The 18146-nt window shown below is 35.1% G+C and overlaps 1 protein-coding gene across 1 annotated transcript in view; it reads right to left on the reverse strand.

The window, feature by feature from the left end:
* The window catches only part of LOC123696352 (kinesin-like protein KIF21A), a 104839-nt gene that overhangs the window by 68226 nt on the left and 18467 nt on the right, over positions 1-18146 (reverse strand). Inside the window, exon 3 of the mRNA XM_045642482.1 lies at positions 15530-15758. Within this exon, the coding sequence (XP_045498438.1) occupies positions 15530-15758 (229 nt within the window). The remainder of the gene's footprint in view (positions 1-15529; positions 15759-18146) is intronic.

Genomic DNA, 18146 nt, shown 5'->3' on the forward strand with positions numbered 1-18146 from the left:
GGTTTCACTCGCGTGGCTCGTGTTGGTCTTAGCGTGATGATATTATAGCCTATAGCCTTCCTCGATAAATGGGCTATCTAACACCGAAATAATTTTTCAAATCGGACCAGTCGTTCCCGAGATTACCGCGTTCAAACAAACAAACTCTTCAGCTTTATAATATTAAGTATAGATGAACAACATTCTCTTCGCACTTTTCTATACAAGCGGCCTACAAGGTACCTTCAACTCATAATAGAGTCGTAATAAAAATGATATAAAAGTTTACTCGGATAAAGATAACGGAGTTTAAATTTAGGGCTATAGATAAAAAGTAAACAAATGAGTTTTAAAGCAGCGAGTAAAGATATTCTTGCTTTGCTATTCATTTCATAAATTATTAAGTTATTATTAGCATTAGATCGATGGGTTCTACTACTGAATTATATACAGAAAATAAATCTCACTAATAAGATAAGTACAAAAAGTAATAACGTAGTGGTCCTACTGACCGAATTTCGGCTATACACTTTTAACGAAGTCATTACCCTAATGAGAGTTAACGTACGTAATAATTGCCATTTATAGAGGTCAAAAGCACTAATTATTATTTATCTGTGCTTATATGGAGCTGATATTTTATTTGCCTTTTAACGTTTCTACGACATTACAATGTATCAAAGTAGCTTCTGTATGTATGTATAGATCTTTAAATCTACACAACGAATTTTGATACAGATTTTTTTAATAGATAGAGTGATTCAAGAAGAAGGGTTTTTTACATAATTTATTAGGTTTTTCCCGCAGTTCCATTAGAGGCAGCGGGACGGAACAGATTAGGGTTTTAAGAATCCGACATAACCACAGCTTCATATCCGGGAGCTGGGGGGGGGGGGGGGGGGCACTCGGGGACTGCCGCGGTAAAGCTATTGCATAGCATGCCTTCAAGCCACACCTCCGTGACCGTCGGAGTGAGAAGCGTGAGGTTTTTTGTTACGCAATTTCTGGATTCGGTCCCCGCGCTCAAGGCCCGCGATAGAAGCTATGCAATAGCTTAAAAACGGGTTTAGATAAAGCGAGCGAGGCTGCGGGTGATAAGCTAGTTAAGAATAAACGTAAATTATCTAGTTACATGCAAATTGTCAGACATTACAAGCTGTAAAACCTTTGGGTCCAAGGCCCATAGGAATATTCAATTACTAGTGAACGCTCACGACTTTGTTCGCATTGCATGGTGAACTTTGTGGGCCAACTTACTACTGTTTCGTATTTAGTAGATTACTCTTAGGGCCAATTTTTCAATCCTTAGTTAAAACTTATTCATCGAATATCGTATTAAAGAACCATTTTAAAAATGTATTACTTGCTCACTTTTTGACAGTTTTTAGGTTACATCTGTATATTATTGTGTAATACTTTATTGGACGGATAAGAATAAGGATTGAAAAATCAGCCCTTAGTAGTTTTAGTTTAGACTAGTCACAATCAGTCCAGCCATTTCAAACATACATAGATACTCAAAATTCTTTATCATTGTCGTTTTCTAGTAACTAGATAGGTGTTTTATTCATCGCTAACATAAAGACAAAGGTATAATCGCATAATTTAGAATCATTAAACAAAATGGGAAACATAATTATTTCTCATAAATATATATCCGCATAACATAAATGACATCAGAATATTAAGTGTGACGTTGATTGGTACATTTGACGTGTGTACATATTTCGAGACGTAGAATTTTTTGCTCTTATCTATATTAGTCCATTGAAAAGTTACATTTGGGGTTGCATTTTTTAGAGGACGCAATTTTATTTTTTGATGTGTAGGGGAGGTCAGTGTGAAGCTATCACCAAGTTTGTGGGGTCGCCACCCTTGTCCCACGGCCGCCATCTTGAAAATAGCAGCTGAAATGGTTTTTATGATATATCTCTTGAACTATTTATCTGATATTAAAACAATGTTAACATTATTTCTTGCAAATTAAATTCTCTATAACTTTGGCTCAGTAAATTTTTGTCGTAGAACTATAAATAAAAAAGTTATAAGCGAAAATGTTAAAAAATTAGAGTTATTTATATTTTTCAATAAAACTTTATTTTATCATTTTACGAAGAAATGATAACAGACCATTTGTGTAGATTGTTTTTCGAGGAACAACTTTTATGTACAACATTTTTTAATTACGTCAATAGCTAAGGTTTTACAGCGCTCCGAAGTGAGTACTATTTTTCAGTACTCTTAACTAAACAAGTAAACAGTTACATATATTTTGTGTACATACTAATAATAATTTGTTATCAGTAACTGTTTTTTTTTTGTTACTATATTATTTTTAATAATTAATTTTGCAATATTATTATTCATAATTAATTATTGACAGTTTTCCCCATCACCCAGGAGGTAGAGCCTGGAAGCGCGTTTTCTTTACCTTGAAAAGAAGGGCTGAAATGTTCTGCAGTGTGCTTCCATTGTTCTAGAGTCTGGGAAAAGAGCCAATAGCCATTATATTTTGAATAGTTAGTACTGAAAAATAGTACTCACTTCAGGGCGCTGTAAATCCTTAGTTATTGACGTAATGAAAAAATTTTGTAAATAAAAGTTGTTCCTCAAAAAACAATCTACAAAAATGGTCTGATATCATTTCTTCGTAAAATGATGAAAAAAAGTTTTATTGAAAAATATAAATAGCTCTAATTTCTAAACATTTTCTCTTATAACTTTTTTATAATTATTGTTCTACAACAAAAAGTTATTGGACCAAAATTGTAGAGAATTTAATTTGCAACAAATAATGTTAACAATTTTTTTTATCAGATAAATAGTTTAAGAGATATATCGTAAAAACCATTTCAACCGCTATTTTCAAGATGGCGGCCGTGGGACACGGGTGGCTACCCCACAAACTTGGTTTTAGCTTCCCACTGACCCCCCCTACACATCAAAAAAATAAAATTGCGTCCTCTAAAAAACACAAGGTTAGGCCAAAAAAATGTAACATTTCAATGGACTATATGTGTCTATAACTTATCCGTGCAAATGATGAAGTAGAAAAAAGACGTACCTAAGTAGGTACGTACACGTAGGTAAGTTGTAATTTTTTATTGCTTTATAACTGTATCATCTTAGTTTTGATAAAGTATATATGCAACTCAGTTCAATTATTCAGAGTTGGATTTTTTTAAAACTTTAAATATTCAGATTTTCATTTTATTAACTTCATTACGAAAACAATGAAATCTTCACTGAGTTTTGATCATTCTTTACTGACTTTTAAATCATAGTAATATCTTTACAATTCCTTCCTCCTCCAATCCTCCTCGTGTAGACTTATACATTCAATTGACATTATAACAAGATAATCCGCCAACTTTCCTCACTTACACCGCAACAAGTTATGTAACCATGGTATATATAAGAAGGCTGAGCATGTCAACATAAACTCGTTACGTCCTCGACCTTGATCGTACTATGAATATTTTGAGGCATAATATGAGAAATATTGAGTCGTAAAATATATTTTTTGTATGTTTTTTTTTTTTCAATTATTGCTGTAGCCTGTGTACATATTAAATACCGGATTTTAACTATAATTTTAGATGTTATGAGTCTCTGTCCAAAAATAAATAAAGGATCTGCACCTCGATTCCTGTATTTTGATTGTGTATAGAGTATCTATCATTATATAAAAAGTATTTGTATCTATCTGATATGCAATCAAACTTCGCTATATTAAAATGATGACGTCATTCAACCCGATTTACATCACACGATGTATGTAACAATTCCAGACAAAGCGTACCAGAACTGGCTAATGAGCCAACAAGTTACCATTCTCTGCATTGAATGCAGGAAACAGTTCGGTATGCGCCCCTTATAGATCACTCGTCGCCGCCCGCCCGTATATGGCCAACGCTGGCAAGCCAAAGACCAGCACTATACATTGCTTACAGCGCTCGAAGACAATTAAATTACAATACACTTTGGAAAATCAAAGCTGCCCCGCAATGGATATACAGCGCTTTAAACGCTCGAAAACAGTTAAATCACTACACTTTGGAAGACCAAAGCTGTTCCACAATAGACTTCCAGCGCTTACGTAGCTTGCAGACAATTAAATCAGTAGACACTGATTCTGTAAGGGTTAATTGGGTGAACGTTGATTGATTTGATTTTGGAACGATGAGATAATAATAGCATAACCACATTGAGTATTGACGATAAAGATCAGAAGGCAGGAAATAAAAGCCAAAAGTTTAAAAAGGTAACTAAATAATTTTATTACTTTAGTGAAACAAAAAGCAGCCTTGAGAATTTATGAATGAACCTTGCGAATGCATTGAGAGATTACGAAAAGCAACAAATTTGAATCATTCATCCAATATGTGAGATTACGCCAAAATTATGGAATCAATATTTTATATTATCTCTATCACCAAATTGGAAAAACTGAACATAAATAATACATAGTTAGGCAATGTTACGTAATATCCAAATTTGCCATTTCTATACAAACACAGCCCACTACAAAAACCGTTGGGTATTTACCTGGTTTCATTAAGAAATACCTACGGCAGAATAAAAACTTCGGCGTAGATATTGGAGGTCAAGCGACCCCGCTCTTAGCCACCTTTCGTGCGAAATTGGCGACTCTTTTTTCGTAGGCTATATTACACGTCCATGACTTGGCAATTTCCGACCGACTAAGTAATAAAAATCCTAGTGTTTTTGAAGCTGTAATTTAGAAGCTTGATTCTAGGCCAAGGAAAGAATGTCAAATAAGTGACCTACAAAACATAGAAAAATATTAAATAATGGTCCTGAGAGTTATGTTTAAATCTTCTACCTTTAAGCATCGTAACTAAACCTCTGAAGCAGCAAATACTCAAGGACACATAATAACATCAATCAGGCAGTAAATATCCACATATTTAATATCTATGTATAGATAATTCCTCATATTCTTCTTTGTTTGCTCACACAATTATAACCTGCAGAACATCGTTACTAAACACTTATAACACTGCAACTGTTGACATAAAAGTTATACAATTCACAGGTTGTTCCCGAAATGTCGATTCTTCAACGTTTGGTTTCAAAAATAGATGTGGTAATAAAACAGAAACATCAAAGGCGGCGTGATGATGCTACGACGCTTATGGAAGATTATTTCAACGATTCTAAGAATACGTTAATAAAGTTACAAATGTATGTTTTCGACTGTGACACTAATCTATTTCCTTTAAAAGATTGTGAGACGGATTAGAAGGAAAACTAAAATTGGTTGCAAAAGTATATCGATGTTATTTTCAGAAATATTCTAGCGGTCTTGGTTTTATAAAGCCTTATTGTTTCACTTTTTAAATTTAAATAGTTTCTTTGGTACTATCTAATGCACATCAATGTGAATAACATCACCATTTTTAGTAGGATGGAGATAGAGTTAGAAGTTTAAACAAATATTTAACGTCCACTTTTTCTTTCCATAATGTGCTAAGGAAAACTATTCTTCCACGACGTAATTCTGTCAAAACTTCTTCAAAAGCTGTCAAAACGCTACGAATTATAACCCAATAATTACTAATATAACGGTCTCAAATTCCATTGCGTCACCCATCGGAAGTTCAAACGCATTGAAGAGTTCCAAAAGTCAAATTAGGTGACCCTCTATTGTACTGCAAATTTGTATATTGAAGATATCATTAAAGTATTTATTGAAGTTATTGTTACTTATAACATTTATTATATGTGTCTCAGTAATATTATGCAAACGCTCTATAGGTACATACTGCATTTAAATTAGAAAAGAAAATACTAGATGAACCGGAAAACGTTGTTCTGCTTGCACACCCGTATAACTTTAGACTTGGGGTGCGGTACTCTATCTACGTATATATACTATACCTACCTATGTATAGTATACCTAGCTTTTTTTATTCTGCCGCATAAAAAAAAACTAGGTATACATAGGAATCTACCGGATATGCTACCGAAAAAAGCAGAATATTTGAACATGCCGTTTCGAATTGATTTCAAATTAATTTGATCAATGCCTTTGCAAACAAAAAATTGCAGAGAATTTATATGCAAGTATGTAAGGTGTGTTTATTAGAAAAATTATGACGTAGTTACATAGATAAAGGGCCTACTTCAAGTGGCGGAAATTCGCCGATAACACCTATATTTGCTCGTCTATTGTTAGTAGCTTCTATACAATAGCGTCGTTCTTTGGACACAGTTACATGTGTTATTGTGTTCTTTTAGCCGTCCGTCAAATAATATTCTACTTATATATGTCCTAGAACGTGACTAGATTAAGAATATTTGAGACGATAATTTACACCCAAAATTACCAAGAATTATTGAAGTGTTCTAACTTCTAACGTCAATATCAATCAACATTTTTGGATGTCTGTGGAATTAATATTATTAAGAGTTATATTTTAAGAAACAAAATTTTGTAAAATAAATCCGTGAAATAGCGTTAAGGTCAATAAGACCAAAATTATTGAACTTAATTTTTATTACAGTGATGGATTAACCTTTGAATGAGTTGAGGGTCGCGAATTTAGTATCAAAATTTTACATATTTTGGTGACACTTAGCCTTCGCAATCTATTTATTTAAATTAGCAAAAGTTACCGAATCTGTACAAGTTAAAAACAATGTGTTTTCGCAACCACTTCGAGGAGATATTCAAATTGGTAATTGCAAAAACGACAGCAAAACTGCCTGACAAATTTGCAATATAAATACGATAAATGATATCGTCGAAGCGAACGGCTGCTTTTTAAAGGAACTTCATGACAGTCCATTTCGCGGTAGCTTCGACAAAAAATTACTTTACGCATAGCAATTAGCGTGGACGCGGCATACGTGGGTGGCCAGTAGCATTATCGCTATATCGTTCTTATCACTTAGGTCTTAAGGTTTATAATCGTTAATTGATCGACGATGCAAATCGGCACGCGTCATCTGTACGTTTTTGTTATAATTATTGACTGTAGGCTGTTTGGAATTCGGATACTATGATTAATTATAGATAAGTGGGTATTGGGTTCACGAACATAACGTTATTAAACCTACCTATTTAAACTTGAAGGTATTTCTACTTATTTTGCAAAAACTGCGAGTTGCTTTTTATATCTTGGCTCATTTGCTTAGTTTTATCTTTTTAAAATTTAAAAAAAAATTCTTCGTGAGACAAAAATGAATAAAATTGCCTGTACAAAGTTTCGCCTCTAATATCCTATTTTTAAAAGAAAGTAAAAAATTGCATGAACTTAGTTGCAATAATTGCATGCTCTGGTTGGCTGCGCATGGTAACGGATGGTCGATGGATGATAGTTGATTCATTTATATTACGATACCTAATATTTCGTATATACCTCATATTTTACCAAACGATGCTATTAACCCACAGCTTTGAGGTCTCTTATAAATGTCTCTAAATCTATCAACTAATTTTGATACTATGCGTAAGCATCGTGTTCGCAGTCAATCACTACTAATTTTCATATGTTACATGTAGAGTCAGAAAAGATACAATTTGAATTCCTAACAATGAGGAAAACATTTATTCTATAGGTGATTTCTACTTAACGCCTACCCATAGATAACTCTACCATAAAAGGTATGAATAAAGGTAGGTGGTAAGGTAATAAAAATGATATTGAATTCAAAACATGAACGGCTCCTACATAACTATCGCTTTACTATAACTATGGATGACAATCAGCATATCGATCAATCTTCGACGTGAGAAATAATACACGTGTTATATAAATGGAAGTAAATACATTTGACTTTATAAATAATAGGGTTTCTCCCAGCATCTTCACTCGCATGCTATTATGCCTCCTCCACACTACTCGCGAAGTTCCTCGGCGAAGTACTCTGCCGAAGTTGACTGAAGTCCGCGGTGCTACACTACACACTCGTTCAACTTCGCGAGGAGCGCATACGTTCCTATTCAGAACGAACTTCAGGTAACTTCGTGCCCTTTGACTCGGGCGCAAAAACCGACAACAAACGGAAGTCGGCCGAGGCGAGGTAAAGTTGGACGAAGTAACCCGAAGTGCCTCTCTACATTATTCTATTCGTCTAACCTCGTTCAACTTCGCGAGTAATGTGGAGGAGGCATTATGAACCATTCCTCAAACTATTTTCCATCCTATATTTAAGTAGTGTTTTCACTATAACATTAAATTAACTATCGTTAGTTGATAATAATCTTAGTTTATTAGTAAAATAATTGTGTGTATTCAACTTTCTAATTAGGACACGAACTAGTTTTTTAAATCTAAAGACATTATGGTCAAGGGATTCAATAATTAGGACATGAAACAAAATAAATGAGTTTTATATAAACAAGAGAACAATACAATACCCCAAAATGACGAACCCATTGTCTCTCAGGCTTGCCTTAAGAAATATTACATTGAAACAAACGAATATACGGAAAAGAAATCCCCTTTGTGTGGAAAGGATAAAAATATAGCGAAGCGGATAAAACAGCGCAGTAAAAGGGTTATTAAATAAATGGAGCATACGTCAAGATTGTCTCAACAGATCCTTAATTTGCAGGAGACCTCTTCAGAGCCCGCGGTGACAGGTATAAGGACCCTCAAGTGAAACCCTGTAAAGTGCATTGCATTTATAGGAAAAATGTTCACTTAGGATCTAGTTTTTCTACTTTTTTATCAAAGCATTTCATTTTCATTTTCGTTGAATTCTATTTACAGGGACGAAAGTATGAGATAGCGGGAGTAATATGCATCTATTTGAAAATATACATATGGATCGATTAATCGATGAAAATCTATTCACGCGAGTGAAACCGCATATTTGGAATTGTCAGATAACTAGCCAGTTACTATCGAGAATTGTAAATTATACGTTATTGCATATAACAAGGAGAGATAACACAGTATCAAACCTAAACGGACACAGATGTAAAAAATGTCCCTAAACGTTCATTTCTATCTATTCACTTTTTTATGCTTAGGCTCTTGTTTGCACATAAATAATATACCTATCTACCTACTTTTATAGATGAATTCATCAGTACGCTAATTACATGTACAGTAAACACCCTTATATTCTTGTATTGATTGTGCAACACAGTCAATATACTTTACATGTAACAGGCGCCTCGATAATTACCATACAAAAAATGAAAAATGAAAATTGCAGTGTCAACGACCGCACGCATAGCATCTGATAGCCTTCCTTGTGTGTATTACCTTCGTACACTGAACATTATACCAATTGCTCTCAATTAAACAGACCATAACAGAGGCTGATATTTAATATGGTCCTTTAGGTGTAATGGACAAGGGTCGTGTGGGATTAAATGTGAACTTATATAATATACATGCTAATTGCTCATGATTACGAAGGTAGTTTGTCTTAGAATTTAGAGTTCCTACTATATAAACGTACAGGAACATACCGAGAAATAAGCCAATCTAAAATAAAATACTCCTATTTATTCCACTTTAGACCTTCTCTAAGTACTCGCCTAAAACATCCTTAATATTTATTCTTAATCCTATAGTAAGTCAGTACAAGTCATCAGTCTTCATTCCCAACTAATAAACAAAACGATCACTCTGCACAACTGCTAGCAAAAGCGCAAGTCCGATTAGCCCTAATCCCTTTTCTTTATTTTTATAGCTTCTCCCGTCCAATCACCTTAGTTTTAACCTAGATCCGACTCACCGTTTCTTCACCCTTTCATATCTTATCGGCAACAATAGGCAATTTTATTAGGTAATCATATACAGTACTGCAAACTGCCGTATTGCACGCGAACTGTTACTAGGCGGGTTACAACAAAATACAAATCCCTTTTTATAGACCTTTGCTGGAGCTTTTCCGATTTTAATTATGGCGCCGTCACAAACGGAACTATTGCTATGATGAAATGAAAGATATGCTTTAGATAAGGTAACATAATGTACCTAACAGTTGAGATAAGACTATAGGTATAAATTAGTAATAAAATATTTTTCTTGTTAAAAAGGAAAACAGTAATGGGAATATAATGCAGTGAATAGCAGAAAAAGTCCTCTAATTTATCTAAAATTTTATGCCCTAACATACTTTTGTTGTCTTAATATAAGCAATGGCTGGAACAATTGCAATGCTCAACACTTAAAGCCCAAACGACGCTACCGTTCAATATTTCTTCTCCACCGATGCCAAATGGGCCAAGGTTAAGTCCCTCATCGCCCGTGAAAAGTTAACTTTTTGGAAGCTGAAAACATTACGTCTAGAGAGCTAAACATCGACGGCATATACGCAAAATTTTTTTGACGTGAAACCTCTTTAGGTGCGTTGAGAGTAAAATTTCAAGGTCGCGTCATAGCAATAATCTTTGAATCTTGCCAAAGAAGTTTCATTTCTGACACGTGTGCTCAGCACACACGCTCTTTTTCTCTTGTATGACCTAATATAGCGAATACACTTTCGGTATTGGTGATCGAAGAACTTGATATTTAAGTTTATATATTTCCAATAATTCTTTAAAAAAAACTTTTATTTATCATCGATATCTTAGTCAAGTTAAATGTTTGAATGAGCGGAAAATAAACATCAATTATAAATTTAAATATTTGCCCAAAACTGAATACATCATATGTTTTTGCTATACATAAAGTAATAATATATTCAGTACATGTTTATTTTTGAGCTGAAGAAAATTTCCGTAATCACCAAGTTGGGCGACAATTGAATGCGGCTGCATCACATTAATGGATGTATTACAATGTTAGGAAGTATTGTAATTAGAAATAATATATAATATCACGTAATATATCTCTTTGTTTTATATCCATACTAATATTATAAATGCGAAAGTAACTCTGTCTGTCTGTTATTCAATCACGCCTAAACTACTGAAACAATTTGCATGAGGTATGGAGATATTTTGACACCCGAGAAAGGACATAGGCTACCTTTTATTGCGAAATATGTACCACGGGCGAAGCCGGGGCGGACCTCTAGTTTGTTATATGATTAGAAAAAAAAAGCTTATAATTGAAGGGGAGCGTTAACCGCTCAACCACAAGTCACAACATATCAAAATAGTATCAACATACATTGTAATTGTAAAAATATTATCAAGTGACCAAGCATACATAAGACGAACTTTGTTTTTCATTAACATAATTTATTCGTAGTTCTATCATATTTTCTTACAGATTTACCAACATTCTCCGGCCACCATCTTAGCTTAAAGACGTCACAGTCGAAAGAATAATAGACCACATTGGTTAACTATACGTGTGTGTGACAGATATTAACCAACAAATATGTAGGCATAGAACGAGACGGCCTCGAAGTTTTCTCAATAAATTGTTTTCGCAACTGAGGCACTATCGAGCTCTAAGTGGGTGTGTTAATTATTTGGTTAATTAGGATTAGCATGAACTGTTTGTGCGGTTTAATTCAATATCCGGGCTATATAAATTGACTAGCTGTGCCCCGCGGTTTTACCAGCACTGCTCTGCTCTTATTGGTCTTAGCTTGATGATATATAGACCTTATTAGCCTTGTTCGATAAAATGGCTATCCAGTGAAATAATTTTTATAATCGGGCCCGTAGCTCAACTTTATAATATTAGTAAAGATTAAAGTGTACAAATAATAATGCTCCAAGAACTTTTGTGTAGTAACTTATTGCCCCAACTTTGTTAGTAAACGTAATTAGCGACGGAAAATGGATTTTACGCCAATAAAGCTAATGCAGTTTGAAATTTCACAACTCCGGCTTTGACGTGAAATTTAATAAAACTTTGAGGAGCGATGCCAAAAGCGTTGGAGTGTGTTCCGTGAAAAATGCGGCTTAGTGCGAAACTTTGTTGTTTAGTGAAAAGGTGTTACATTAGTACCTATGTTATGTATGGGCTGGTTTTCCATTTGGGTTGGAAATTAATATTAAGCTACTTTTCGTTTAGCTTAAAGTTTGTCTGAACAAACTGGATTTTGTAAATATTTTTTTCTTTCTTATCATAAAAATACATAGCCGTCTCTATTATCAATTTCATCGAAACAGTCGCAAAATATGTTGAATTTGATTAAACTTAATTTATACTTGAACTTGTGCGAGTTTAAGGCCACGATAATTTCAAAATGCTTAAAGAAAAATATGGTAAGGTCTGGTAAAAATATGGATGTATGTTTTAAAAACACTGATTTCAATCATACGATGAATCGTAAAATGCACTCGAATGCAATAATTATTTTACCTGCAAATTGCACCCTAAATGGACTTCCCGGCAATAAAAGGGGTTACTAAGTGACGCTAGGGGCACGAATGTATGACGCACGTAATTAAGTATTACCTAAGGCTACGTATAACTTTTAATAAAATCCACTACAATTTATTCATATACCCTCGTGGTTCGTAGATCTATCAGCCATCATTAAGTTTAATTGACAACTGACTAATGGACCTTAAATGGACCTTTGGACTCTTGATCCTTTGTTTGTATACTATATACCTATTTATATTGCTGTTTGATTAATCAGAGTTTACAATAACCGAATATCCTTCCCGTATCCTACCCTACAGTAAAAATAAAGGTTTTAGGCCAACAGCTCAAAAATGTCCACGGATCTCAATCCATCTCGTACTTTTCTTCTTTTGTGTAGTCTGTCTGGCCATTTCTGAAGTTTCATTAAAGACAATAAACAGGTGAGTCAGTGAACTCATTTCCTTCAACGTCTCAGTTTCATAAGCCGCGGTTACGGCGACTCAGTCAGCTGTGGGGTGGTTTAAAGTATACCTGGGGTAAGGGCCTTACTTAATTCTGTAAGGCTTTAAAATTACAGGTTTACGTAAGATTATATTAACAACTATTTTCATCGCTGTTTTTGTCATTGTTATTTTTGTCAATAAACGTTAACAACTTGAGAGGTATAATTGTAAAAACTAAATATGTTGCATCAATTGTTCCTGATCATTTAACGCACCCGTTTTTCATTTTTCATTATTATTCACGGGTGCATGTTGCATGAGCGTTCTAATATAAGACGAAAAGCCTTCCGAAATACATTCATCGATCAAAAAACATATTGTTCCTGAAAAGTTGACAACTTCGCACGAAGATCATAAACGTAGATGAGTCGCACAACTTGATTAATGATTAGCCAGTACCTAACAAAGGTCACACCACGAGAGGCAAGAACAAAAGAATTCGAGGCCCAATTCACACTTCCCACATCCACTGGATGCATTGCCACATATAATAAGACAATGCTTTTATCTAGCGTACACAATGCGGGTCGGGTTAGCTTTGCGAACAAAGCTGTTCCTTGCATTGTTGTAGAAATGGCGATATGCATTTCCATCCATATCCATACATAATGAATTACTAGATCGACGATTCACTTTCTTCTATATAGAGAAAAACTCACGAAGACCAGGAATATAATTTCCAGTTGGTAAAAGAAAAATTAATGCTGATTTACACAGGGTCAGTAGACAGGTCAGAAGTCAGTCGCGGCGCCGAATTTCGGCGCCGCGACTGACTTCAACTGTTTACTTAGACTTCAAGCCTCTGTACTGACTTCAAATCTGTTTACACAGGGTTTTTTTTCGAGTCAGCACTGATTTGCCTCGAATTTGTAGTCAGTTACTGACCCTGTGTAAATCAGCACTTAGACGTGTTCCGAAGATAATTGTGCATCCGGTGGCGTGCATCCTACTACAGAAATAACAGCATCAAACAGGCTAATTACAGGACCAATGACGCAGATGTTACTGTTACAATGTAACGTTATTGGGTTATGTTTATCAAACAACGAGTCGTAATTTAATTATTTTATGTTTTATTTATTACTAGTTATGCCGCACGGTTTCACCCACGTGGCTCCGCTCCTGTTGGTCTTAGCGTGATAATATATAGCCTATATTACTCGTGGATAATGTAGCTTTCGAATGGTGAAAGAATTTTTAAAATCGGTCCAGTAGTTTATGAACCGATTCTGCAATCAAACAAGCAAACAAAGTTTTCCTCTTTATAATATTAGTGTAGAAGTGAAGACTATCTGAAATTAGAATGATAATATCATTCTAATTTCACATACGACATATATAGAATAATTTATCCCACCAAAAACATTTTCATGTAAAATGTTGCCAAGACGAGTCCATATGACTCGCACTGTCAAAAAGTTATCAGATCTCATGTAGAGCCAAGCTTCTAACACTACACGCCCTAACTCTACAAGGCCTAACTTCACAAACTCTACACCTTAGTCAAAATATGTGGCTTGGCCATTTCGCTACATTTACATCGGCGTAAGGTGAAAAATTAATTATTCACTGTTCATTACTTTTGTGTTATACAATAGTTGTTGTAGTAACGAACGGCCAAGCCACATATTTTGACTAAGGTGTAGAGTTTGTGAAGTTAGGCCTTGTAGAGTTAGGGCGTGTAGTGTTAGAAGCTTGGCTCTACATGAGATCTGATAACTTTTTGACAGTGCGAGTCATATGGACTCGTCTTGGCAACATTTTACATGAAAATGTTTTTGGTGGGATTTCATTTCTTTTTGTAAGTTGTTTGTAACAAAATTTTATATGTCGATTAAATTTTTATTTTTTTTAACAAGGAGTACCTATACATATATGTATCTAGGGGAACCAAGTTTTAGATTATTAGATTAGACCTCTAGCGTCATCAAAATTTAATTTAAAATTACAGGTCTCATACAAACTCCTATCCCCTAGTTTAGGGGGTTGGGGGATGAAAGTTACAAGTTTTATAATTTTTTTGTTGTTTGTGTGCTAATACTAGCTTACATACAAAATTTCAGCTTTCTAGGACATTAGGAAATATCTTAAGAATTTTGATGATCATCAGTGAGTCAGTGACGAAATTAGCGTTTTTTAGATATAAATAAAATCTGAAGTATAAAAGCTAATGTAATTAAAACTTAATATATTCAATAAGTCCGCTATTGACAATATATCCCGAAAATTTTGTTGATCTAGCATAATCCAAACCCAAGTTATGAGGGTTCAAAAAAACGTCGAAGCGCTTCGAGAAAAGGTAGGTAGTGCCCGTGCGCTTCGCTTGTTCGCTTGGCTCGTCTTGGCGGGGGCACTACCGTGCCCCCAGATTTATAAGAATATATTATATTCTTTGTTATCGTAAGGAGGCCTTCCTCTTGCTCAATGATAGGTTCGTATTGTGATATACTTAATTTTATTTTAAGACCCACGCTTACCTTATCCAACCGGTAACTTTGACCCATAGCTAAAATTAACAAAGTTCGGAGAAAAAGGTTGCGTCACATCTATCTAAGGCCGTTCACACACACGCAAGAACCAAGACGGCATTGTTAGTAATATTGCGTGTTTAGGCGCCCTTACAGAGCTGCAACATATTGGGCTGGGCGATAGTTTTAGCATTTACGACCGATACGCAATCGAGCACACTGCGCTGTATACTTCTGGTATTGCCAATATCATTAGAAAAGCAAAAAAGGGTTTGTTTTGTAGGAAAATATCTTCTGACTCTAAAAAGAAACTAACCTGTCCATAAGCAAGCACGGTAGCGTTGTATCCATCGAGGGCTGCCTCCACAAGTTTCCTGACGCAAGTGTCGTACACCTCCTGCTGCGAGACCGAGGGTTCGAAGGCATAGTTGAATGTGAACGCTCGCTCCGAGCCCAGCGCGACCCCGCCTTCGCCTGCTGGCCCACCAGCTCGCGCACATATTCCACATCCTTCGAGAACCTCGGCTGACGTCTGGGGTCTGATTCTGTAAAGAGGAAATACATCAGGACACGTTTGAAACACATTTAAAATAGTTCCTTCATCTGGAGACACAGTTGGCTTGGAATAGGGTCATGAAGATGCATAACAGATTCTATGATTACCTATTAAATACGTTCTATTTATAGACACAACTATAGACAAAAGATCGATCTGTCTATTGTTCAGAAATAAATATAGGTTTCCATGGACATTATTTAGTACACAGCTGACAGTCATAACATGATCGATTTACAGTAATCTATAATTCTATAAGCAGAATTATAGATTACTGTAAATCAGTATAAACGTAGCTCAACAGATGATTATGACATTTAAGAATTTTTCTTTGCATGTTTTAAAACAAATATATCATTTATAAAATGTCATCGATATCATGGTGGTAACAAGTGAGCCAGCATTGTCACGATTTTTCACACTAGACAATGGTACATCCGGACCAAGTGTGGTAATTATTAGCTTTAATATTTTATCAAATACGGGCTTTATCGGATGTTGGTAAATTATTTCAAAGGAAGTGGTGTATAAAGTTTTCACGGTTAGTTAGTTTTGAAATATCAAAGTAGTTTTATTTAAAACTGAATTAACCTAAAAAGTTTTAGCTATATTATTCAATACTCTAACAGCATTTGAGGTGGTCTTATGATAATATTGTAAAATTTAATAGAAATAAGTATATCGTACAGTTTAGAATGATTTATAAATATGTAAATTAATCAAATGTAGCAACGTAAATTCTGGAAAATTCCAGAACATCCTCGCCACAAAATCATACGGTGAGCAAAATTTACGTATAGGCATCCTACAGTAATTAACCTATAAGTTACAAAATGCTCCAAGATCCAATATCTCTAAAATTCTTTCCGAGTCTCGAGCGATCCCTGACCCCGATGGCTGCACAGTGCACAATGATGACCCATAAAGATTAACGCAGGAATTACACGTCTGAACGCACAATTAGGTAATTCGTACTCTTTACGCATATTGCGCGTAATGTGGGCGGAATATTAATTCAAGTAGCTTTTGAAGGGTATTTTTTGGTGTAGAGAACGAAAGTGCATATTTTGAGCAACCGAATTCAATCAATTGAGAAGTTTTTTATTTAAAAGCAATTCTAATTTGAAAACTAACATAGTTGTGAAAACTAAAAATGATGTCATAAATTGGAACCTGAGAAGAATAGAAAATAAGTGAAACAATACATTTTAATGTATCATTTCAAAACGTATTCAGGACATATCAGATTACAAACACTAAATCTCTTTTAGTATCAGCTTCTTCTATGCCAAAGATTACATGAATTGGAGCAATATGAACAACTTTCGGTTTCATCAACCCCGGTCACGCGCACAATATTGACAGAGAGTGAGTTATCCGTCAAACAGATCGAGCACAGATAATGTCAGCCACGATTTATTTAATTAGCAAATAATTGCGGACTCATTATAGTAGATTGCGACACTGTCATATTAATTAACAGCATTAATTTTATTCCAATTTTAACTGACTTAAATTAAGAGGCCAAAAATATATTTTGAAGGAAAAACCTTAATGGTACTATTTGAGGGGCCTTCATGTGTCAAGTTATGTAAGCTCTGGTAATTTTTTTGATTGTTAGAATTAAACAGCAAAACCTCGATCGCTACATCAATAAACTTCTGCTCAAACTTTATCACCCAACATACCACGTGTGGATGTGACGAAACCATCTGTTAACAAGTGGAATGAACATGACTAATTACGACGGCCGAAAATAAATGTCAGGAGTCATCACACTCCCTGTAATCCAAACGTAATGCCAAGTGGCAACGATCGGAAGCGACTCGCAGTCTGGGATAACGAGCTGCGCACGCACACACGCGCAAGGGTCACACGTAGAGCACACACGCGCATGCGTATGCGGCAATAGCGCCCTAAGAGCAATTAACCTTAATTGCTCTTAGATAGCGCCATTCATCCACGGCCCTTCAGTTATGGATACGGAAGCCTTACACGCGTTATGCCTTATAACTACTTTCTTGTCGCAGCAATCACCACGTATAGCGGTAGCATAAATTAAAATTGACTATGTGAAGAAAATACGAAATTGTCATTAAATTTTCGGTAAAGCTTTGTGTTGAGATGCTGTTTGTGTGATAGCGGGGTTTGCTTCCTTTAGCGATTTAAAGATGTGTTCACGAGAAAAGTTTGCGGAAGGACGGATCACCTACGTCAAGCGATACAATAATGATGGATCGAGGCTGCAGAGCCATTTATGAATGATAAATAAGCAGTTTTCAACAACAATATTGCACGCCTCATAAGCGAAGCGTTGAGGTGGGTACTACTGTCACTTCGCGCAAAACATCTGAGTTTTCAAACTTAAAATGTCTTT

Source organism: Colias croceus, chromosome 1 (assembly GCF_905220415.1).
Source record: "Colias croceus chromosome 1, ilColCroc2.1".
NCBI lineage: Eukaryota > Metazoa > Arthropoda > Insecta > Lepidoptera > Pieridae > Colias > Colias croceus.